Raw genomic sequence first — 25576 nt, 5'->3', positions numbered from 1 at the left:
TGCACAATACAACAGTATACATACTAAAGGAGAGGACAAAAGTGAAATTTAATGTTTTAATGACATTCTCAATTGTTTAAAAAACCAACAATCAAAATAAAAATATTTGTTATTGTATGCAATGAAATTGATCAAGAAAAATACATATTTAGTATGAAGTCATTTATTCTTTAAAATCTTCTGGATGCAGCAGGCCATAAAAAAGTCAAAAAGTCAGTCAAAAAGACATCTGCAGTACTCTTGCTCAATTTATGCCTGCTTGATTGCTTCCCGAAGATCACAGAAGACGGTTTAACGACTGCTACAACGGTTTTCTGTTGAGAAGGTGAACAAAGCTGTGGCTTGAATACCATTTTCACGTAGCCAGCTTTTCAATTAGCACAACTCTTTAGCCAGGCTAGAACTAATTGATGAAATTATGTGTTTTGTGCACAGGGTTTGTTATTACCATTTTGTTTTAAAACTTTTAGCCACCACTGTACTGCTTGATGGTATTACATGAGCAGTGGGGAGAAAAAAAATACAGTTTGATCCTGTAAGTTCAAAGTGTACATGTAATGTTGGTATTATTATTACATAATCTTAACACAGAGCTTAATAATATAAAATCAACCTTCTGTATAATCCTTAAAACCTTAATCAAATAAAGAAATATATTTCTTCTGTTCGCCTTCACACATTTCCACAACACCTTCTGAGTCTACCACAGAGAAGGATCATGATATAAATTATTATTATTATGAAGGACATCCATGATCCATATATGAATTATATGTCCACTAGTTGGTTGATCATTAGTCACAGCAACTGGGCGTTTTTATACATGTCTCAAGTGCACTTCACAATTTTAGGGCCATTTTGTAAAAAAAAAAAAACACATTTACATTTACACCACTTTTGACAACAAACTTTACCACAATAGAATCACACAATAACACTCCCAGAAGGACTTCTTGGTACAGAAGGATTAAGATTTAACAAACATGTGGCTTAAATGAAGTACATTTGCATTGTTATTACAGTATGTTAATTACAAAGTATGATTAGATATTAAGTGCCAGAAACCAACAAATAGTTTGTGAAAATTATGTATACAAACATATATTTATGTTGTTAAAGAAATGGCATATATTGAAATGTTGTCTAAATCCAATTGACCTTTTAAACAATGTTGTACAACTGTAAACTTTTTTATAAAAAAAAAAAAATCCCCTGAAAACTCCCACTTTTGTAACTACATATTTTCATTGCATTAACACAATATTCAATAATAATCACAGTTAATTGGGAATTTACAGGATTTCATTATATATATTTTTTTAATTTAATTAAACAAGACAGAATCTGGTTAGATTTAAAACCAATACAATTCGGTTACTGATTTAGATTTGACACAAGCTGAATTTCATGCAGGCATGTTAAAGCATAAAGTGAAATTTACAGTATTAGTACAAGTCCTTCTTTTATATAAGCTATTCACACGTGCAATTTCTTTTAAAATATAATAAACTCCCATTCATCCACGCCTACTACACTCAAGTTTTTAGTAGTACATCAACTCTTTTACACATTCATATACAACGACCAAAAAAACTGCTTAAAGTATGTTTTTGATACAAGTCAGTAATGGAAAAAAGTACAAAATACATGATTCAATACCAATAAAATAAACTCGTTAGAGCTTCTCGCAATCCACCTGCCCATAAAATGACTCTTTTCTCCCGTATTTGTGTCCTTTTTAATATTCTGCAGTCATTTTGGTGGAAAAAAAAAACTAATTTCCTTTAAAAGGAAATGTCGTTAGGATTAAGTGTTTAAGGTGAGTCCAGGTAGAGACCAACTTTACTCTCATGCATCAGATTCACCCCTTTTCCGCCCCTCATCCCCGACATCGCTGTCTTCTGATTGGCTCTTGCTGAGGACGAGAAATTGTCCATCTGTGGTTGGTGGGTTTGGACGACTAGAGGCGGCTATCAGACGGCTTTGTTCCTCCAGGTCCTGAAATTATGATATAATAATATCATAATATAGACACAGTAATTGCACAAATGCAATTTTATTTAATGTAAAAGCAAAACACATTCAGGAATCCATTCATCTATCCGTCCATTCAAGCAGTCATCGCTAAGCAACCAATGACTTTATGTCAGAGGTTATTTCTAAAGGAGTGAAGTTCCACTGCTGGAGACCCCAGCTCCTGGCAAACTACAACTGCACACAAACACACACGCACACAAACACACATGAACAAATAAAGTCATAAACTACAAACAATTTTGAAATGGCAATCAGCCTACATCGCCTGTCAAATTTGTGACACACATGCCCGGAAGCGAAATTTGACCCCCAAATATATTTAAGCGATAATTTGATTGAGTACAGTGCTGTTATTAAGTAATTACAATTAAGTACAGTACTGTGTACTGAACCACCCCTCATTTCTTCATATATTGTTTCCAAAGAGCCAGACTTTCTTGTATTTTAACGTAGCCTTGAGGAATAGTTTTCCAGGGTCCCTGAAGGACTTTTTTGGTTCTCATTTTTAGTCTAGTCCCTGTACCTGAGCAGTTTTTGGAGCAATGTTTTTTGTTTGTTAAGCCACACCTATGAACTATTCAAGCATAAAGAAACATCTAAGGTATGAGTCGGTGAGCAACAGGTTTAGATGATGACAGAAGATCAGGCCGGTGATTAGTCTACTAGTGACGCTGAATACTGAGTGGTTAGAACAGATGCGGAGGGTAATGAGATTGTTGCTGAGGTTGTTACATAAAAAACTAATTTTAAACTTGTTGCCTCACTTTCTTCTAATTTCCCCTAATTTTAAATTTTGACCATCTTAGTGAATTGAGCCAGTTAATGATCCTTGAAAAAAAGGGTCAAGGTAGCCTAGCCTATATTTTGTGTCCATATTCAAAGCATCTTAAAAATAGGAGAGAAAAGCCCAAACATGAGATCTGTGGATCACCAGGACTTGAACCAGGACTTGACATCACCACTAGAAATGAATTTTCTTTTTAAACCTTTTCAATCTGTTTCTGTTTAGTCAGCTCTTCTTGCTGCTTCTCCTTGACCTTTTCCAGCTCTCTCTGCTTCTGATTGGCTTTGCGATCCTTTAACATACAACAGATTCATAAGAATGAGATAAAATACTCTACTAGGATTTCACCGATGTCTGCTTTGCTCTATAACACAAAAATAAGGTTTACCATTTCTGAATGAAGGGCTATCTGTTTCGCCAGTCCCACACTGTCACAGATCTGACAAGAAAATAACAGATAAAGATCGAACTGTAAAAGCATGTACAGGCTTAGGTTTTACAGAAAACTACTTTAGCCATCAGGTTAAAATGGCCATTACATTTACTAATTTTCACTGTACCTTCTCTCCATCATTATTAGACTCAAAGATGTAGCAGACAGTGACAGGACGACCGTCAACTCGGCCGCCAGCCGTATGTAACACAAAGCCGAACAGACGCTTGTTGTCTTGATGCGATGCGCACATCACCACGCTGGACAGAGGGAACTGTGGAGAAACAAACAGAAGCATTGAGCTTGTAAAATATAAACTTGTCGTTCTTTGTGATACATAACCTGATCAGGTTTTAAGGCATAAAATCAGACTTACCCTTAATCTTGTGACTTGTGTTTGAGGGTCAATGAGCCTAGAAACAGTTCCAAAAAGACAAGCTTGTAATAACAAAGTCGAACAGTATGCAATTAAGTCCTTTCATCAAAATGCCAAGGAGTTGCTCTTACTTCAGGCAGTCGCACGTGACTAGCAGATGGGACTCGGTCATTCTGAAGATGTTGTGGATTGCTCGGGCTGCCAGGATCTGCCTCATCGTCTCGTAGATGACATCTGGGTTCTCTGTAGCCTTCACTTCCATGGATCCCAGGAAGCGCACAATAAAGAGCTGGTGCAGGATGGAGTCTGACAACACAGGAAGTTAGATAATATGTATAAGAGATTTTTAAGCTTTATCTTTTCTTAGGAACTGAGGTCTTTCTGGTCTGTTTATGGGATGTGTACCTTCATTGTCTCCAGACTGCACCTCTCCAGACTCTCCAAATGGGTTTGTTCTTCTTTCAGGTGATAAAAAATACAGGAGTTATTTAAAAGGTAAAAAAACAAAAAATCAGAACGCGGCAATCATTTGAGGTGCTGAGGGGATCAGTGAGTGACAAAGTGACAGATAAAATGAAATAGTACACAATGTACATCCTACAACATATTTGAATAACTATTCACAAAGACTTAACTGGAAATAATTTTCAATACGTAGAATACTTATAAAATTCTGAAAGGCCTTCTAAAGGAATTTCACTTTGTAAATTATGTGTTAGGAAAACAGAAACTGGAGAATTATGAATCACAAAAACTAATCATGTTTAATTATTTTTTTAGGTGTTTTCTAAACAGAGTTCTCTTACAGAATTATTCTTTTTTTTAATAATACAAATGATTTGGGGTTGTCAAAACAATATACACATTTACTTTAACAGTTTAAGGCTTTTTCCCTTACCTTAATACTTAATCCATTAAAAAAGGCATGAGTGATGAGATTTTGTCACAAACCTGTACAATCTGCTGCCAAACCACGAGTGATCAAAGAAAACTGTTTAATAACTTAAGTCTAGATTAAACTTAGATTCACTGACCTGCCCTGGGCAGCACCTTTAGCCTGCGGTGTGGCCTCTTCACTGACTGGGGATATGATATCGAACTGAATGGGGGTGTCTGGAGCCACCAGGGAGTCCAAAGACAGCGAGGAGAGAGCGGGAGAGTCGGAACCTGCGGAGCTCTGACTGCCAGTCCTGGCTGCTCGGGGTCGACTTTGCCTATAAACCAACAGGATTAAAAACCATTGTTACGTCTTGAATACAAAACAGTCAGGCTGACCTGAAGGAAAACAAAGCCATGTAACTGTGAGTATAAACAGATACTGACGTGCTGGGTCTAAAACTCTCATGCCGCTGCTGGAATGAAGGCGATGGCGTCACAGCCTCCAAAGCCGACTGGTTGACTCTGGCAGCAGTTTCCTGTCGATAAAGTTTCAATTATAGAGCAATGTAAAAGACACTGGATCTCGGCAGTATTACAACTTGCGATTAATGCATAAATAAATTGCAGTTATTTTCTTTAACAGAGTGATGAGTTTTTGATATGTACCTCAGGCTTCTCACTAAGATATATCCTCTTGGAGATGTTATTGATTGTTGCAATCCACTGAAAGAAAAACAAAACAAAAAGAAAAGCATTTTTTGTAGTTGTTCATCTCACATAATAAAAACCAAACAACAGGAAATATTTTCAGTGTATTACCTCTTCACAATCCTTTCTGCTATCAGCTTGTAAAATGGCATTCCTACAGGGAGAAAAAGAATTATATAAAATAATTTTTTTTTATTTATTTTTTTAAATAATATAATTTATTATAAACTATTGTTGAGCACTGGAACCAGTATAGAGAGTTTTGTTATATCTACAGGACTATGAAAAATTCTTAGTATCATAATAGATAATTATACCATGTTACCATTGGTACGAATTGTGTTATATATGTTGTTATAAGCTCCTTGGTTTTGCATGAAAATAGAATGGAGGGAGTGTGACAAAGTTGGCAGAAGAACTTATTTTCCAGCACACTCAGAGACTTCTAACTGTTTTGTATTTTCATGCAAAACCTAGAAGCCTACATTAGTTTTTTTTTGTGTGTGTTTGTTTGTAATAAATGACGCTTTTTTTTTTTACAGGCATGCAAATATTCTTATGTAATTATTAATATTATTTATTATCATATAATATGGAATAATTAGTATATACATTAATTCATAATATATAATTAATTGTCTAATAATAATAACAATAATATATAATTCCTCTATATATATATAGACTAGACACAAAAAACTGAATAATTTATCAAATAAAAAGTGTCTAATTTAGTGTAAAATAAAATTTAATTAATGGAAAAGGTATGTAAGATGTGTATAATGTTACATAAATACAGTGGAACCTCGGATTACGAGTAACGTGGTTTACGAGTGTTTTGCAAGACGAGCAACAATTTTTTATAAATTTTTACTTGAAAAACGAGCATTGTCTTAGTTAACGAGCACCGAGTATCATGTTTCACGCATGCGCTTCTTGTTTTAACAACGAGCGTTACGTCATCACAAGTGAGCCAACGGTTTTTCTCTCTCTCGCAGCAGAATTGTGGATAATCGTCTCTCCTGCTGGGTGAATACACACACGCGCTGTGTATGTGTGTGAGATGTGCGCGCGCGCACACACACACACACACACATTAACGGAGAGACCGTTTTTAAAACCATTTAAAAATTAGCAAGGAACATCGCTAGTCACACTCGCGTGAGCACATACTAACGGGATCACTACTGTAAAGTAAAAGTAAAACAACAACAACAAAAATTAAACAGCTCCTCACCTTTGAAAACAGTCGCGATAGAGAAGAGTTTGTGTGTTTATTTGGCAACCTGAGAGAAGGGGAGCTGTAAAGCCGACCTATCGTCTCCCCTGCTGGGTCTTAGTGCTTGCAGTGTTTTTGAGTGTGTGTGTTTGTGTCTGTGTAAGGCAGAGAGTTTGTGTGTTTGTTTGGCAACCTAAGAGGAGGGGGCTTTAAATGCGAGCGAGTCCTCCTTCAGCCCCCCTCCTCTCAGGTTGCCAAATAAACACACAAACTTCTCTCTGTCGCGATTGTTTTCAAAGGTAAGGAGCTGTTTAATTTGTTTTTTGTTGTTGTTGTTTTACTTACAGCAGTGATCCTGTTAGTATGCGCTCACGTGAGTGTGACTAGGAATGTTACTTGCTAATTTTTAAATGGTTTAAAAAACGGTCTATCCGTTAATGTGTGTGTGTGTGTGTGCGCACATTTTACACACATACACTCTGCATGCACAAACGAAAACCCTTATCTGTCAGGGTTTAATTTTATATTTTTTTAAGGTAAAGTACAGGTTTATTTGTTTTATTTTTACTTTATATTTTGTATTAATTATATTTATGTATTTATTTTTTGGGGCTGTAGAACGAATAATTTAAGTTTCCATTATTTCCTATGGGAAAATTAAATTTGGTTTACGAGTGTTTTGAAATACGAGCCCACTTCCGGAGCGAATTAAGCTTGTAATCCGAGGTTCCATTGTACGTTATTATTATTATAGTTATAATTATAAACAAGGCCTTTGTTAGTAAGCAAGTCAATACTTAATGTTTAAGCTCTAAAAAAATGCATAATTTATGCTGCTCCTGAATAAATCCATTGTTTAAAACAGCTTTCAAGAACAACTGATCTTAAGATCTACTAAAACACTTTCGTTTCCACTGGAGGAACTACATGAATAAAATACTAACTTATAATCTTCAAACTCCTAATGTGATATCTCAGTATTGATGTTATTACACATACTTTTTGCCATCGAAAGCAGAGATCTGGAAGCAGAAGCGCCGATCCTCACAGTCCACCGCCATGACGGAACAGTTATCTATGTCCATGACCAGCCCCCCTGCCACGTCTCCTCGAGACTGACTCATAAGGTTTCCTCCTTGTGTGAAGAAATATTGCCGCTCCCAGGTGGACGATACCAGACCCGTTTTACTGGTGACAACATCAGAATGACACAGCTGTTGGATGAATCAAGTAAAAACAATAATACTACTGCTTGTACTAAGAACTCAGGCTTTCTTACTTGCGAGTGTTGAGGTATCCGGCTTTGCGCGTCAGGTTGCGGTTGATTGGGATTTTGTTAGGGTCAGGGTCGGGCATGTACAGCATATCACTGGCCTGCTCCAGATCCTGGATGGTCTGCTGCATTGTGTCCACCTCGCTGTCCATCTCCCTACGCACACTATCAACAAAAACACAAAAATGTTCATGCAAACCATTTCTTATATCTTAACACTCGCACTATTAACACCAATATACAGCAAAGTTGCTATAAACTGCCTGACCAAAAAACAAAGTCACACACTGAAATATGACTGCCTTGTCAGGAAAGATAAAATAAGTTAAGATAACCTGGTCATTTAGTACATTCAAATATGTAAATAGGAATAGGGTCACTTTGAACTCATCAGACCACATGACATTTTTCATTCAATCTTTATGCTTTTTCATCCCATCGTTTACTGTGTGTGTGGAAGCAATCTTACTTTAACTAATAAACATAGCCCTGATTTCTACGGTTGATGTTATGATGCTACTTCACCAAGCGTTTAAGTGATTATTTACTAACCAGCTGACCAGTTCTTAACCCAATTTCAGATATTTTAGCAATTTCACTAGTTTCCTCTCCTTGATGCAGTAGGTTTTATCTGTAAATATATGATATATTTCGTAGGTTTTACTAAGAAAATAAATGCATGCAGTATATCTTGGAAAAGAACACAGACCTCTTAACCATTACTGAGGACATGTTCCAGATCTGATCAGAACAACCTTTTGGATATCATACATATGACAAGTCATCTGCACTTATGTCATTTGTCCAAAATGGTCTATTCTGCTTCCATTCGGTAAAACATTTAGTAAGTACGATCAAGAACAAGGTAACTGAGTTATAAGGTTATAATTTTTCCCCCTAACTTCTAAAAACATTTGAGAAATGGCATGTTCTATTACTGCACTGCAATGCAATGCATTCAGGCTTTAAACGCTCTCGGCCCTACATCATTGCTGTTGTGCTGTAAAACGACTCTAGTTAAATATTAATGATGGAACACACCAATACCAACATTAATAAAAAGGTTATGTGTTTGCCTGTCATGCTCTGTTAATTACTGTCCTTATACCAAGAGAAAATAATTCTAATTATTTCCTCTTGGTCCCACTGCATAGAGGGAAAAGAAAAACAATACAGGATAATTAATCAGGGACTGGATGTTAAAGAGGGGCAAAAGGAAACAGATAAAACATACTTTTGTACACTGGTTCCGATGTTGGTCATGAAGTCCTCCCATTGCTGTGTGAGGTTCTCTGATCCAAGTTTGAAGAAACTGATCTGATAAAAAGCAGGAAAAATAAGAAATGGGTTAGATTTAACAAGAGCTAGTGTTAGTTAGGATTTATAGCTGTCCTGTCAAGTTTATATTAGAAATAATAAGAACTCAAAAGGCTGAGAATATGGCTTACTCTTTACCTTAGTCAATATATGTTGTATAGTGGGAAATGTGAAGTATTTTTAGGGGACTGATGATGTGACCTATGGGGAGGGAATAGGGGTAGAGCACCATTTTGGGCACGAGGGTAATCTTCTAGCACAGTTTTTTTTTTTTAATACGAGGGGCGTTCAAGTCAAACTAGGACTTTTGATCGTACAGAATAAAAGAACACCTTTATGAGAGCAAAAAACTCTTTTATTTCTCTATATAATATCCCCCTAAACTAATGCACTTGTGCCAGTGTTTCACAAGAGCTTGGAGACCATTAAGATGAAAAAAGAGAAAGAGAAAGACAGACAGTGTGTAGTCCGCACCTGTGCCTGCATGTACCCCAGCAGCGGCTCCAACAGAGCGATCCTTTTCTTATACTGTAGCGTATTAAGTGCTAAGAAGTAGTGCATCATGGTCTGGTGCTGCTTTTTCCTTGAAGTGTAAACATCTTCCATGACTTCAGCCTTCACCTGTGAATAAAAAACAAAACAAAACAGAAATCCATTTAGATACTACAATAATTTGTCTATTACTATAGGTTTAACAAAAAAAGTAAAAAAAAACTCTGGATGACTGATTTGTTTTTAAGTCACAGCAACGATTTCTATCTTCACTCCCAGAATAATTCCCCTTTCACAGTGAGACAGGGGCCAAGCCAACAAAATCTGCGCAACATACGCTCTTCCTACAAGGGCCATGCCAAGTCTCGATATGTGCTTCATTAAATGCTGACCGTTGCTGCAGTATGGGACTGTTTTAATCTTCTTATGTTCTGTTAATTAGGCCCACCGAACAGCAGGAGAAGGCAGAACTGATTAGGTGAAGAAATCAAGTCAGATGGCAAAGCCTGCACTGAATTTATGAGAGGACCTGAGGAAAGCATTCCACATGGAACATGTATGTACGTACTCTAGACTTTTACTGAACTGAAATACGTCTTTTTTTATATAGTGAGCTCCAAAAGACTGAGATCACAATGATGACTTTTTCCTCAATTTAAAATGAAAAAAAAAAAAAAAAAAAAAGACTAAGTGAGACTAATTAGAAAAAAAGCTTGTCTGACCCTATTCCAGAGCAATAGGTGTGTCAAGGGAAGAAGTGAAGTGCATTATGCATGATGCACCCATCATGCATATTGGTCACTGTACAAGCATCTGTAGTGTTATGATCTGGGGTTGCTTCAGTTGGTCAGGTCTTGGGTCAGCAACATTATGTGGCAATAAAACAAAGTCAGCTGACGATGTACTGAATGACCAGGGAATCACATCTATGGAGTTTTTTCTTCTATGATGACACAGGAATGTTCCAGGACTCAAACTGTAAAAATGTGGTTTTGGAATAATGAGGACCCATTTTCACACATGAACTAGTCACTACGTTGTACGAAGTATGGTAATCAAAGCTAAAGGCGGTCGAATGAAATGTTAGTGTTAACACTACAGGGATGCAACCTTTTACACTTCTTACTTACTTTCTCATTCTCTTTCTTTTTAGACAGCCGACTGTACCTGTTGATGGCCGTGTCGAGATCTGTTATATAGACAAAATTAAACGGTAAAAAAGTGGAAGAATTCTTTTGCTTTTGTGATTCGTAAAATGAGTGTGATTCTCACCATCGCTGGATATTTGGAACACTTCCTTCAAAGTGAGGATTTCTAAAAGAAAAAAAAAATTACTAAAAGAAAGGCAAAACGATGATGCACTGATTTGTGACATACTGCAAAATGTAATATGGACTTTCACCTTTTAAGTCCCGCTCTTTGAACTGAGTGATGGGGAACATCATGGCATCTGCTAGCTGAGTGGACAAGACGGCGTGACAGGAGCTGAGCTGTGAAACGACAGAAAGAGGGAGGGAGGGAAAGAAAGGGAGGTGAATTTAAATGTACCTGAAAAGAATGAAATAAAAGCGCTTTATTGCCCTCACCTCATCAATGACTTTGGCAAACTGCTGCAAAGTCGAGCTCATGACCTCATCGTCACCGGCAAGCGGAAAACGCTATGGGAACGAGAGGGTCAGTCTTTAATCATAAAATTAAAAAAGAAACATCAGATCATCATAATTTTTGTGTTAAGTCAGTTTTTCCTTAAACCATTTCTTTACACTAACAATATTCTACCTGTTTTTCATACTCCTTCAGTAACTTGGATGTCAGGTGTGTCGCAGCGCTCAGTTCATTCTGTAAACCATACAAACCTAAAGATTACTATTTTTAGAAACAAACCAAGCAAAAAACTGCTCTGTGAGAATTTCTAATACTGGTGAGAATGTATTTTATTTTAGACCTGGCCTACCTGTGCATCATATATTCTTTGCATGGCCTTGTAGAGTTGATGGTAGTAGCTGGATACAGCAAACGTGTCTTCCTCAAACACACTAAGCAGGGAGCGAGTCTAGAAACACAATTGCACATTCAACATCGACTCTGGGATTTAAATTATGACAGAGTGTATTGCTGATTATTAATAAATTTATTATTATTTATAATCAACAATACACTCAACAATACATGACTGTAGTGTTTGGTTGCTAAGCAACATCATGAGCAGTCTGGCTATCCTGTAGCATGAGATATGCATTAATACAGAACTTGATTATGTTGATGCCCTGAATTCACTTCTGAGCCACAACGATTTATTTAATAGTGAGACATTTCTCAACTATGCATAATTGAGGCCTAAGCACTATGACATTGGCATGATGATGACACTGTTTTAATTTTTCATTTGGGCCTTTTTAGAGGTCTTAACATTTTTAAAACGTCATGAAAATCAGCACACAGTTGGAATCTGCTGCAATTACATAATATCCTTATCATAAAAAAATCTTAAATCATAAAACCACACTTAAAATTTTTATATTGAAGGTGGATTGTAGATGGTTTGTACATCTTGTAAGTGGTTCACATGTTTTAATAATCCAAACTTCCTTGATTAGTGTTGAGCTGTCACTACTGGAGCTCCTGCAACAACCTCTCATACAGCTGCTGAAATAGCTAAATCCGACCCAGTGTACTTACCATACTACTAAATAGAAACACTCTAATTCACTTCAATTCAATTTAGAAACTAGGACTGTTGTGGAGGACCTGACTAATAGGCTGAACTGAATTCTGCAAAGAAGGAATTATATATCTATTTAAAACCACTACTTTAAACAAGTTTTCTTGGACTAAGTTTACTTCTTTATTCAAAACTTAAGAGTAAGAGTATTTTATGATTAGGCAAAGGAGTCCCGATTTGGTATACATTTCTTCCAGGAGTCATAGCTGATTACATAATTATAACTAATTATAGGTACATTGTACTATTTCACAGGTTATGCATAATAGGTCGATATGATTTTTTTTTCCCAGCAATGATGCTGGTACCCATTACTATCGATAAAGGAGACCGATAACTAATATTTATAACAGACATACAGGTGCAGCAAAAAAGCAGTGTGTTTAAGCTGTAAGCAGGATAAAAAAACCTTATCGCTGTGGGAGGAAACTGTAGTAACAAAAAGAAACCCACTAAGCACGTGGAGAAGATGGAAACTTCATGCACACACACAGACCTGAAGCAGGAGTCACCTTTTTGCCTAATGTGCTAATTAGCCTAACGTGCATTTCTTTGCACTGTGGGAGGAAACCGGAATAACATGAGCAAACAACACCAAGCACAGGGAGAACATGCAAACTCCACACACAAACCCGAGGCAGGGAATCGATCCCTCGACCCTGGAGGCCACAGTGCTAACGACTATACCAGAGATAATTGTAAAACTGTAGTAGACATAGATAATCAGTTGATCCCTAACTCTAAGCAAGTTCGTAGGTGATTTAAGGCACTGAACATTTCCTATTTTTCTATTCCTGGCATGACTGTGTTGTTATTAAGGTGTTAATTTTCCAAATCTTGAATTTTGTAAATCTTCCAGTTTTCTTTAAGAATCAGTGATTTTAAAATAAGTTTGATTTTGTTGAGCTTCCGTAAAGGTTGTTGAAATCATGAGAGTCATAAGAAGAAGAAAACAATGAAAAAAGATTAAGGAAGTGGGTGAGGAAGTAAAGCTGGACATGGCAAGGATTTAAACCCAAGCTGATCTGTAGCCAGAATGTTAAGAAAAAGAAAAATAACACTGTGTTAAACTTAAAAATAGAAAAAAATATGATGATTACAGTACACTAATATTGTCCATAATTAATGCTAGATTAAAAAAAAGCTCTGTACACACACAAACAATACAAAACTGACTCCTAATGTACTCATTCTGTTTAAATACATATAACGCTCCCCTTTGTTAGTTTAAGTATATTATTTATCTGCTCAAAGTTAACAGGGGTTGTCTCCTTTCGCAAATGTCTTCCTAACCCACTACAAAAATGGCCTATATAGAGAAGCAGACAATGAGTTACCAAGTGCACTATATATCTAAAGCTGAGTGATTTGGGATACAGCCTTTGCTTATGTATTGTAAACACTCTCTAATCCAAACATTAACCCATTTCCACAAGGCCTGCTTTGGAAAACGACGTTTTATTAACATTTTTAAAAAAAACCAATATTTCCTGACTCTCTAGCGACGACCGTTACAGATAATACAATAAAAATGAGTTGCTATGCTAGTTCTTTAGCTAGCTAGTGATAAAGCTCGAATGCTACTAGATCCAGAGGGTTTGTACCTGAGGACTGTCCTCCAGTGCTTCTTCTATCGGCAGTTTGTCAATTCCTGGCATGGTTGTGCTGTTATTTATGTATTATTTTACAAAAATATATCTAGCTTTATCTCTTCCTGTTTGCTGAAGATCCAAGACAAATCCAAGACAGTGCCCTTCCCACACACACACACATACACACACACACAGATTTTGCGCTCTCTCCGCCTCTCTGTGGCAGACAGACTGAGTTGTGTCCCAAATTACTCAATAAAACCTTCGCAAGGGCAGATTGTAGGAAATTGCCTTGTAGCGCTTTTGTAGTGCACTTTGTAGTGCACACGTGAAGATTTAATGGGTTTGTGATTCAGCCATGGGTGCTTGTGATGAGCAATGTTTGCAGTTATGGCGTCATAAAATAAAAGCCATTTTAGTTAGACAAATTTGGATTTTCCAGTTGTGTTTTAATGTTATTATTATTAATGATAATATAAATTTTAAATTAGTAGAAATTATAAAAAAGTATGTTTACAAACACCTCCAGATCAAAAGGTTCGATTACCACCTCACGTCTCCAGGGTTGATGGTTCGTTGAGGGTTCAAGTTCTGCCTTGCGCCTCCGAAGTTGAGGGTTTGATTCCTACCTTGCACCTCTGGGGTCGAAGATTCGATTCCTACCTCACACCTATGGGGTCAAAGGGTTCAATTCCCACCTCATGACTCCAGGGTTAAGGGTTTGATTCCCGCCTCGCTACACCGGGGTTAAGAGTTTGATTCCCACCTCACACCTCCAGGGTCAAGGACTTGACACCTACGTCGTGCCTCCAAGGTTGAAGGTTCGATTCCTACCTCGTGCTTCGAGAGGCGATGTTGAATTCCTACCAGGGTCTAGGGTTTGATTTTAACCTCGCCCCTCCAGGGTTAAAGGTTCGATTCCCATCTTCCTCCTTCTGAGTTAATGGTTCGATTCCCACCTTGCACTCCAGGTTTGAGGGTTTGATTCTTTCTTTGTATGTCCAGGATCGATGGTTTAATTTCTACCTTGGGTCTGTGTGAGTAAAGTCTGCATGTTTTCCGCATGTTGGTGGGTTCCCTCCAGGTACTCCGGTTTCCTTGCACAGTTCCTTGCAGCTATCACCCCTGTGGCCACACCTCTAGCTAATGACCTCTCCCACCACTTAAATTTGTCTACAAAACATTTACACAATGGGGTTGAAACTTATCTCAGAGCACAAGCTCACACACACACACACACTCACGCACTCATACACTATATCTGTCAACCTCCAGCGCAGTCCATGGAGGAAACCCACAAAATACTGGGAGAAAATGGACATTTTACACACACATACACACACACACATACACACACACACACACACACACACACACACACACACACACACACACACACAGACCAAAAGTGAGATTCGAAACCCTTCGACCCGGAGTTGTGAGGTGACAGTGCTAACCACCATGCTGAGTCACCATATAAGCCCCAATAAATACACACACACACACACATACACACACACACACACACACACACACACACACACACACACACACACACACACACAATACCATCTGTTATTCTAGGCGACAACACACAGGAAATTAAGTTATTTATTTGCTTATGTCACAAAAAAAAAATTCCGAGCTCATCTACAGGAAAACATACAAATACTCACTGGATATTTATTTTCCTAATCCATTATACTGTACTGTATTTCTACAAACCTAAGGTTTACCTTTACAAAACTCATAAATTAAAACATAAAAAAATGCTGACTGACCATTAAACATTCAAACACATTTTAACACGTCTACAATATGTCACTTATTTCAACAGCAATATTCACACAATCAGTTCTCTGAATCACAGTCTGACATTTTTCTATTTAGACTGGCACGTCTGCCTGTAAAGATCATACTCTTTGTATAAGATGTACTCCTTCAAGCGGTTTGGCAGAGGCAGGAAGCTCATGAAGACCGGGGCTCTGAGGCGCAGACGTCCCAAACATCTCCTGATCCTCAGTCGGCACAGGTGCTTTAAGCAGCGTGTGTTTTCTGGAACATTAAACACAAGAAGTGTAATCTATTTAAGAAATATTATCCAAGTGAGAGTGCTGTACTGCGAGTTATGGGGTGGCTGCGAGGAAGTGCAGAAGGTGCTATATCCAACAATGCAGCACGACTTTGAGCTGATATTGCTTTTATACAACTGTTCCAAAAACAATTTTGTTTGGTTTGTTGTTTTCCGAGATTGAATCTTAAATAGTAATGAATTAAAAGCTAGCGTAATCCAAGTGTGAACCGGGGTTTGTAATTCAGGTTTGTGCTAGGAGCTAGTTAGCTTTGTAGCCGCACCACGTTCCCTGCGATCCTCCAGTCTGTGACTGTTTTTTAATGTGGTTTTACAAGACACCTTTCAAACCTTAAGACTCACCCCTGATGTCAATGCTCCAATACTGCTACTTATACCAGATTACTCCAAAGTAGTAGCAAGCATTGTATTATTGTATGGCATGCTTGATTATTCTGGCAGGTAGCTGCCCTCTTCTCCCTATGGCGGACTATACAGACCTCTTTTCACCTATGCAGTGACCAATAGTTAGTGTAATTAACAGTGATTACGGTCAGAATTGGTTATATATACTATATTATAGTAACTGAATGCTGAACTGTATACCTATCATCACAAGATCCACAACAAAATGTCACACTACACATATGCTCACCTTGAATTCTGCAGATTTCCGGCCACTCTTTTTGCTCCATCAGAGCTGCCTTTATTTTGCAGCAAAACCTGACATGGTCAACGTAGTCTAGCATGATGCGCACCACACTCCCGGAGAGATGCCTCAGCCAATCGACAGTGATCACCTCGCAGAACTGCAGGCAGGAAGCGTGTCATCAATGTAAAAATGATAAGAAGTAATAAAAACGTTTTATTTCATAAGCTAATGGTCTGGAAAATGTTTTGAACCAACTGCTCAGATGTGTAAGAGGATAAATATATATCTCTGGATAAGGACAGCTGCCAAATGCCATGAAAAGTACTGGATGTAAATATTTGCATGAGATATGAGAGTTCTTTTGCATGTTTTCTATGTTAGCCCTGAAGCTCAAAACACAGTGCAAGTTCAACTAGTGCAAAGTCTCCCCACTTTGCAAAATCACTTCTGACAATTTTCTAAATGATTCCTATCTCACCGTGGTATCTTTGATGACAGTATTGCTCCAGCCCTCGTAATCATCAGGCACGTGAGCTCTGTCTCCGTACGGACAGTCAAAGCAACGCTCAACGTCGTAGCCGTAGTTAAAGAGCATCCTCAGCAGAATTTCATCCTTCAGGGCGTATTGCAGAGCTGAAGGGAAGTGCGTGGTGTTCACCCTGCAGAAGTAGTTGACGTTGGCGCCATACCTCAGCAAGATATCGATCAGCTGGTAGTTGCCTAGACGCAAGGCCACCTGCAAGCACTTCACCGGGTCCTGGTTGGGCATCGCGCCAGCCTCTAGGAGCATCTTGGTGGAAAAGATATCTTCATTGGTTACTGCGAAGTACAGGACGGACCTGCGCTGGTCGTCATAATTGCGCCTCACCCAGGGGTGAAGCATGAAGTTGGGGTCGTAGCCGGCTTTCAGGAGCATGTCTAGACACTGCGTTTGTCCGCCGGCTGCTGCCGAGTGCAGTGGGCTCATGCCGCTCCCGTCCACCGCCTCATATGTGGTCACAGGGATCAGGAGAGCCAGAGCTCTGGAATTAGAGAACATCCAAATATTCCTTCATACATTTATACATGTTTACAATCCCTGGTCACTGCTACTCCTGCACTTTTCTAACTAGCCAATTGCGTGTCAGCGACGTGTCAGCATCATATAAAGTCAAGAGTAATCACGATCGTAATGACCATTATTAAAGTTATTCTTGTCCTTGTAACATATTCTACATCTTTTATTTGATCTAGATGCAGTTCGCATATTGTTCAGAAATCAATTAGAAACACCTCGTACTTCACATATCCGCGATGGGCCACCCTGTGGATCGGCAGGTGCCCAGTGTGTCTGGGTATATTAGCATCAGCACCGTACTCCAGCAGCAGAGAGATGACATCAGGATTCCCGGACGCAGAAGCTTCATAGAGGATAGTGGCCCAGTCTTGAGCTTGAGAATCCACATCAGCCCCTGTAGTCCAAAAACAATATTAAATAACCAAGAAATTAGTCTAAACAAAAGCATTTTTCAAGAGTTTTTACTCTTCTGAAAATTTAAACTATAGCTAAAAATTTTTTTTTATATTACTATATGGTAAGTATAAGGGGTGTTCAAGTCGCGTACGTGTGTATGAAGACGTAAAGTATGAGAAAGAAGAAATTTTCATATGTTTTTGCGCTTTGATCAGTTTGCTCATTCAAATGACTTCCTTCAAAAGAATATAATCGTCTTTAAATATAAACAATTAAATAATATTGTCCAAGCATTACTGTCTTAAGTGTCTTGAACTAAATTCATGTTAAAAACTGTAGTAATACGTAAAAGTGCTGACCTCGGCGTAGGAGTTCCTGCACTATCTCCAAGTAGCCACCTTGTGCCGCCAGAGCCAGAGGCGTGAGGCCGTATGTGCTCCTAGGATCAGGATCAGCTCCAGACTTCAGCAGCAGCTTTACAATGTCTGTCAGACCCATACGAGCAGCTTCGTGAAGAACCGTCCTGGCGTTCGCCAGCTTTTGGTTAACGTTGGCACTGAAGCCAAGAAGGAGCTTTGTCATGTCGTAGTGGTTGTTTTTTATAGCTGTGGAAATGTAATGACACAGCCTGAGAAAATTCTTATTTAATAAAGTAAAATCCACAGTGCAGATTTAATACTTTTAGAGTTTGCTCACATAAACGCTGTAGGGTGTTAATTTAACATATTTTGCTGTGTAGTGTCAAGACAAGTTAAGACTAAGGTTAGGTGAAAAAACATAATTTCTACTTAAAAAAAAAAAAAAATTAAAAGTAAAGTCACGTGTCCTAAAATCATACATATTTACTGAAAGAAAAAACTTTTAGGGAGAGAAGGAAATCCATTCCAGAAAGCTACATTGATCTTATAGCATTATTGAAAATATAAGAACCAAATGTTGCATGTGTTGGCTATTCTAACATCAAAAGATAGGATGCTTTTCTTTAATCTTTTAATCTTTTAATCTATTTAAATTTAACCAGTTACATTATTTTAAGGTGTTTACTTTTACTGACCAACAACAAGAGATGAATTTTCATCATTGTCCTGGCAATCCACGCTGCTCCCATTGTCCAAAAGGTAGGAAGCATTTTCCAACAGACTTTTCTCCACCGCTAAAAAAAGGGCTGTCTTCCCCCCATGAGTTTTTCGAAACTTAGCGTCTGTTGGGGATGCTGTTGCAAAACAGGCATAAATGGCAATCAACTTAACTAACAGGTTAATGGAACACATTCATCTATAGCACTATTTAAGCTCCCACCAGACATAGAGATATGTGAACACTTATTGCCAAGGTATTCACTAAAACATCACATCACTTCTCCCCTGACCTTTAAAAGTGATCTCCAGGATGTGCTGGTTGCTCTGCACTGCTGCCTCGTGTAAGGGAATCTGGCCGGCACTGTCCTCCTCGGAGAAAGCTGGCTGATGGACTGCAAGCTTACAAAGCTCGGCTTCATCACCTGACACGCAAAGAACAAAACAAAACTCATTAACCACATCACAGAGGACATGAGGAATTCTTAAAAACACTCACTTACCTCGTCTGATGGCACTGGAGATTTTGTCCCTTTCTGGACTAGTGTGGATTATCCTGTGGACACAAAAGACATCATGTAGAAAAGTCTTTAAAGGAGACCTACTGTATTACTAAAAATAAATAATTTTTTGTCAATTTTGAGACTGGAAACATGACAAAGAAGCTTTTACTGCCTTTACACCTTATTTTTGTATTGACTAAGGTTTAAACAAGCCAGATTTTCCTCCTAATGTGACCTCATATAAGAAGATACATACCTCGGGCTTGTTGCTCAGCTCTCTAGTGAGCGTGGCTCAGCGGTAGTTCTCTTACATAGATACTTAAACAGCACGTTTATAGAGGAATATTTTTCCTTGAGAGTTTGAGATATGAAAACAATATACCTGGGTTAATATGTTAGGAATCTTTAACTAATTTTAAATTAAAATTAATATAATAATATAAATCCTGGATTATTTAGAATCTTATATCTATTTATTGCAGGTTTAACAGATGTTCATTTACCATTGACAAAACAAAACAAAACATGATGGCTATTCACTTAAAACTTCTTTCTTATAAAAATACATGGACTATTTTTAAATTTTAGGGGAAAATGTTTTTAGGTAGGCAGTTAAACAACATGGAATTGAGTAATGTCAATCCTTACACTCACAACACAGATCATAGAATTACAGATATCTAAAACAAATGTGTATGGTTTTATCAACGTCTCTGTTGGACTTTTGTCTGTTCCTGTCTAGGGGTCCTCACGGCAGACCACCCAATCCGCAATCACACCACATGTGGCACAGGTTTAAGCCAGATGCTCTTCCTGATGCAATCCTTCCATTTTATCCAGGCTAGGGACAAGCATTGCATCCAGGAGCTGGGGTTTAGACATTAGGTGGGAATTGAACCCGGGCCTTCTGCATGGCAGGTGAGAAATCTACCACTGAGCCACCAATGCTTTTATCAATCTTTCCAATATACAGTAAAAAACAACTAACCTTATATACATAACCTCGGGGTTTACTAAAAATCTATTCCCGTGTCAAAAAGACAAATTATTCCTATAAAGTATACTACATTTATATATGTTATTGTTGTACTAAAGACCTATTCTTAGACTTTTATTGACGTATTAAATATTAAATTATTAAATATTATTATAAATATGTTTAAAAAAAACCTCCAAACTCCAGAATTGTACCTGCATCCATCTGCAGATAAGATGTCCTTAAATTCAGTCTGCTTATTGTTTCCCAGAAGGCTCTGTTCTATCATATACTGAGTCGCCACATCTTCATCAAAAATCTCTCCTGACGTCTCAATATCCATAGCTGCACTGCCCGAGAACTGCAAAAAACCTTCTTCACCACTGACAGCGTGCCCATAAAGAAATCACTGTGCAACACTGACGCTGTTGCTGTCCAGCTTCATCCCACGTGGTTCCTTTCTTCTGGTCTGCAAACATGATATTTTAGAAATGAGTAACTCTTTGGAAATTGAATTGCATTTGTCAAAATTATGCTGGTTATAATAAACAACAGGTAGCGCAATCAAAGCATTTGCAAGACTGTAAAAATGAGTAACATGCAGCTCCGTGTAACAATTCTTTGACTGAATAAAATGTCACACTCTCCTTACACTGTACTATAGGTCGATTCCCAAATAATGAATGTTTACACTTGCGCTTACCTAAAGAGTTATACCCCTGTTAGATGTTGTCCGACTCCTGAGCTGCACGCTGGGTTATTTATGCCATGGTCCTGCTATAAATATCTAATCATGGGACAAAACAAGGCTGCTCAAGTGGCCTGACCCAGTGACCCCCTCTCATATTAACTCGTTCTACTGGGTTTTGCAACTAAGATATCTCACATGCATAAGAATATTATTCCCATTTCATCAGCCTTTATATTGGTATTCACATGAAACGTAGCTATGAGAGTGAAGGATGTAGTCCTGCACCTGGTGAGAGATTTCTGGAGGTTTAGAAGTTAATGTTAGTAATTAAAGCAGGCTGTGATCTAGCACTTCTTTACATGCAAAATGAGTCTGGCACAAAAGATGCTGCAGAAGGAAGACTGATCTAAAAAATCCTATGGATGGGAATCACCAGGGACAACTCGATACGATATATCCCGATACTTGGGTGTTGATTCAATTTGCATTGCGGTTCCTTTGGTATCACCATTTTATAAATATCTAATATATAATAATATTTAATATCTATAATTCTTTATTTAGATTTTTTACAATTCTAACAATCTTATCCACACAAAACAATTGCAATATGTAACCAAATAATTTTTCCCCTTAATCTATAAAGAATATACGCTTTCTCAAAATAAATCCCCACTATATGAGGGCGTTCAAGTCAAAGAAAAAAAAAACTAACTTAAAGCACAGTACCGTAATAAAACTCTTACTCTTACAACGCCATACATATGTGAATGATGATCTCAGCTGAGGTGTTTCAGAGCCCACTCCAGTCAACACCATGAACATTCAGTAAGTGGAATGTCTCATCCTGTGATGAAAATCCTGGTTTGAGTTGAACAGCCCTTGTACATTGTAGCTTCTGGCCACTAGATGGCAGTGTCAAATGGAGGCATTTCTCCCAAATGAATGAATGTTCTACCCTCAACCCATGAGCTGGGGTAATTATTAATAAATCATTTTGGCCTCTGAGTTCTTCCTCTCTTACACTCCCGTAACTTTATCAAAGTTTCCCCAAAAACATAAACTTAAGAATCAGTTATACATAAACATTACAAGATTTATTTACATGGTATTACAGTACAAGAACCAGGGCGACATTCTTGATATGTCTATTCAAATGATTGTTGAAATGATGTTATGATTGTGTTGTGGTTACTTTTTGTTACTGTTACACACCTTATTTATCCTTTTCATATTAGACTAGCAGCACGAACACTGCTAGGAGTTCGGCTGTGTCAGCTTAATAATAATCATAATAATCATAATCATAGTAAAAATAATCGCCTTGCACCTCCAGGGTCCGAGCTCGATTACCTGCCAGGCTCGATTCCCATGTGTGCATGGAGTTTGCATGTTCTCCCCGTGCTTGGTGGGTTTTCTCTGGGTACTCTGGTTTCCTCCCACAGTCCTAAGATGTAGGTTAGACCAATTGGCGTTCCCAAATTGCCCGTAGTGTGTGAGTGTGTGTATGTGTGTGAGCTTTATCCTGTGTTCACATCTATTTTGTAGATATTTTTACAGTTATTCACTCGTTAAAATAATTTAGATATATATCAATTTATTAATAACCACAAAAGTTCTGTCAACTAAGTTAACCAAACTCGAAAAATGATTTGTCCCAATACCAAATGACCAGCATCACATTAGCGCCTTCTTGTCTGTGGTTTACATTTTAAACACATTATGGTAAGTCCTCTCTCTTTTTCTTTTATATTTATAATTTTTTTTTATAATAGCTTATTTGCAGGCTTAGTGTTTAGCATTATCGCCTTGCACCTTGATTCCCACCTCGTCTCTGTGTGCATGGAGTTTGCATGTTCTCCCTGTGCTTGGTGTGTTTCCTCCGGGTACTCTGGTTTCCTCCCACAGTCCAAAGACATGCAGATTAGGCTAATTGGCATTCCCTAATTGCCCGTAGTGTGTGAATGAGCATATGTGTGTGTGTGTGTGTGTGTGTATGTGTGTGTGCCCTGCAATGGATTGGCACACTATCCAGGGTGTACCCGCCTCAGGCACTAAGTCTCTTGTGATAGGCTCCAGCCGCCCGCGATCCTGAATACAGAATAAAGCAGTACAGAAGATAAGTGAGAGTAAGTGAGTTGTGTACATAATAAGTCATAATTCCCACATCATTACAGTTATACAGTCTACTGTATATACACTCACCTAAAGGATTATTAGGAACACCTGTTCAATTTCTCATTAATGCAATTATCTAATCAACCAATCACATGGCAGTTGCTTCAATGCATTTAGGGGTGTGGTCCTGGTCAAGACAATCTCCTGAACTCCAAACTGAATGTCAGAATGGGAAAGAAAGGTGATTTAAGCTATTTTGAGCGTGGCATGGTTGTTGGTGCCAGACGGGCCGGTCTGAGTATTTCACAATCTGCTCAGTTACTGGGATTTTCACGCACAACCATTTTTAAGGGTTTACAAAGAATGGTGTGAAAAGGGAAAAACATCCAGTATGCGGCAGTCCTGTGGGCGAAAATGCCTTGTTAATGCTAGAGGTCAGAGGAGAATGGGCCGACTGATTCAAGCTGATAGAAGAGCAACTTTGACTGAAATAACCACTCGTTACAACCGAGGTATGCAGCAAAGCATTTGTGAAGCCACAACACGCACAACCTTGAGGCGGATGGGCTACAACAGCAGAAGACCCCACCGGGTACCACTCATCTCCACTACAAATAGAAAAAAAGAGGCTACAATTTGCACGAGCTCACCAAAATAGGACAGTTGAAGACTGGAAAAATGTTGCCTGGTCTGATGAGTCTCGATTTCTGTTGAGACATTCAAATGGTAGAGTCAGAATTTGGCGTAAACAGAATGAGAACATGGATCCATCATGCCTTGTTACCACTGTGCAGGCTGGTGGTGGTGGTGTAATGGTGTAAGGGATGTTTTCTTGGCATACTTTAGGCCCCTTAGTGCCAATTGGGCATCGTTTAAATGCCACGGGCTACCTGAGGATTGTTTCTGACCATGTCCATCCCTTTATGACCACCATGTACCCATCCTCTGATGGCTACTTCCAGCAGGATAATGCACCATGTCACAAAGCTCAAATCATTTCAAATTGGTTTCTTGAACATGACAATGAGTTCACTGTACTAAAATGGCCCCCACAGTCACCAGATCTCAACCCAATAGAGCATCTTTGGGATGTGGTGGAACAGGAGCTTCGTGCCCTGGATGTGCATCCAACAAATCTCCATCAACTGCAAGATGCTATCCTATCAATATGGGCCAACATTTCTAAAGAATGCTTTCAGCACCTTGTTGAATCAATGCCACGTAGAATTAAGGCAGTTCTGAAGGCGAAAGGGGGTCAAACACCGTATTAGTATGGTGTTCCTAATAATCCCTTAGGTGAGTGTATGTCGCAGCACACATTAATTCATATGAGTTCACTTTGACTTTCTCTCTCATCAAAACATTTTTAAAATCCAATTTATGGATTTAAAAGATACAGGGCTCGTTGGGATGCTGGTTCTGTTAGGAGGGGTGTACTGTATACTGTATTTAAAGAAGCAGAGAAGAGAGAAGCGCAAGTGTGATTCAAATGTATGCCACAAAACAAAATGACATCATTTAATCCCGGACACTTGGTTTCGGGGTAAATTATAGTAGTAAAGCTATCCTTTACCTTGAAAAACTGTTGTTAATGTTTTAGGTTTTAGATCTGTTAGACTGAAGGAATTCACTTGAATCATTATTTGTTCTGTTGAGAAAGAACAATGTTTTGATACTTTTTTATTCATTCATTATCTTCTATACTGCCTAACCTGTAACAGGGTCTTTACTTGTATCTTTTGACTAATTGGCTTTGAATCATCTCTTTTATGGCATTATTTTACTCTTAAATCACTTTTATTTTACATACGATTAAGCATGTATTTAGTGAACATTTTGTGCAGTATTTTGTTTGTCATTAAAATGACTTAAAAGAAAGCAATAGAAATTCACTCACTCTCTCTATACCACTTATCCTGGTACTCGCCTGTGTGAAATTCGCTTATGTGAAATTTTCCCAAAATTATCTAAATCATTGGCTTTTTCAATTTCACACATAACTTTCTCAAAGAATTCCTCCAAATCCTTTTTTTTTGTATCTTGTTTGAGCCCAGCATTTTGTAACCACTTTTTTCCCCACTACTTTTCCAAAAAAAACACAAAATTCGAAGCTTTTTTGCCAGTGTTCATGCTTCTCTGCAAGGACGTGGGATATTAATCCTTATGAATATGAGAGGTGTTGTGATGTTATTGCTGACAGCTTT

The 25576-nt window shown here is 38.1% G+C and overlaps 2 protein-coding genes across 4 annotated transcripts; both read right to left on the bottom strand.

Annotated features, from left to right (window-relative positions):
- Positions 1 to 536: 536 nt before the first annotated feature.
- appl1 (adaptor protein, phosphotyrosine interaction, PH domain and leucine zipper containing 1) lies at positions 537 to 14022 on the bottom strand. 2 transcript variants are annotated; one of them, XM_053484482.1, is made up of 22 exons: positions 13845 to 14022; positions 11473 to 11571; positions 11298 to 11357; positions 11105 to 11176; positions 10921 to 11008; positions 10791 to 10832; positions 10649 to 10707; positions 9501 to 9647; positions 8944 to 9026; positions 7716 to 7874; positions 7436 to 7624; positions 5329 to 5371; positions 5176 to 5232; positions 4954 to 5045; positions 4665 to 4844; positions 4036 to 4088; positions 3762 to 3936; positions 3631 to 3667; positions 3382 to 3528; positions 3210 to 3260; positions 3024 to 3113; positions 537 to 1998 (listed from the first exon to the last, which is right to left on the bottom strand). In XM_053484482.1, exons 1-22 carry the CDS (start codon positions 13896 to 13898, stop codon positions 1849 to 1851), a joined length of 2127 nt encoding a protein of 708 aa, XP_053340457.1. In that variant the 5' UTR covers positions 13899 to 14022; the 3' UTR covers positions 537 to 1848. The 2 variants fall into 2 exon arrangements, with proteins under 2 accessions (XP_053340457.1, XP_053340458.1); XM_053484483.1 differs by having other exon boundaries at positions 4036 to 4085.
- Positions 14023 to 15461: 1439 nt separating this feature from the next.
- Positions 15462 to 22131, bottom strand: asb14a (ankyrin repeat and SOCS box containing 14a). Of its 2 annotated transcripts, none has more exons than XM_053484337.1 (10): positions 22001 to 22131; positions 20779 to 21032; positions 19588 to 19640; positions 19378 to 19509; positions 19063 to 19221; positions 18368 to 18613; positions 17835 to 18006; positions 17034 to 17577; positions 16559 to 16712; positions 15462 to 15887 (listed from the first exon to the last, which is right to left on the bottom strand). In XM_053484337.1, exons 2-10 carry the CDS (start codon positions 20904 to 20906, stop codon positions 15715 to 15717), a joined length of 1761 nt encoding a protein of 586 aa, XP_053340312.1. In that variant the 5' UTR covers positions 20907 to 21032; positions 22001 to 22131; the 3' UTR covers positions 15462 to 15714. The 2 variants fall into 2 exon arrangements, with proteins under 2 accessions (XP_053340312.1, XP_053340311.1); XM_053484336.1 differs by lacking the exon at positions 22001 to 22131 and adding an exon at positions 21267 to 21314.
- Positions 22132 to 25576: the final 3445 nt, after the last annotated feature.

The sequence above is a fragment of the Clarias gariepinus genome, chromosome 23, assembly GCF_024256425.1.
Source record: "Clarias gariepinus isolate MV-2021 ecotype Netherlands chromosome 23, CGAR_prim_01v2, whole genome shotgun sequence".
Lineage (NCBI taxonomy): Eukaryota > Metazoa > Chordata > Actinopteri > Siluriformes > Clariidae > Clarias > Clarias gariepinus.
This window is presented reverse-complemented; position numbering and strand designations above follow the sequence as displayed.

Bases quoted from the DNA above. Each gene is read 5' to 3' on its own strand.
- appl1 (XM_053484482.1), bottom strand. From the start codon at position 13,898: ATGCCAGGAATTGACAAACTGCCGATAGAAGAAGCACTGGAGGACAGT. The intron at 3,261-3,381 runs GTACAGTGAAAA...TTTTCTTGTCAG, and splicing joins CTAATAATGATGGAGAGAAG to ATCTGTGACAGTGTGGGACT. The intron at 1,999-3,023 runs GTTTAAAAAGAA...TCATAATTTCAG, and splicing joins AACAGAAACAGATTGAAAAG to GACCTGGAGGAACAAAGCCG.
- asb14a (XM_053484337.1), bottom strand. From the start codon at position 20,906: ATGGATATTGAGACGTCAGGAGAGATTTTTGATGAAGATGTGGCGACT. The intron at 19,641-20,778 runs GTACAATTCTGG...TTGTGTCCACAG, and splicing joins TTATCTGCAGATGGATGCAG to GATAATCCACACTAGTCCAG. The intron at 18,614-19,062 runs GTCAGTAAAAGT...ACATTTCCACAG, and splicing joins AAATTCATCTCTTGTTGTTG to CTATAAAAAACAACCACTAC.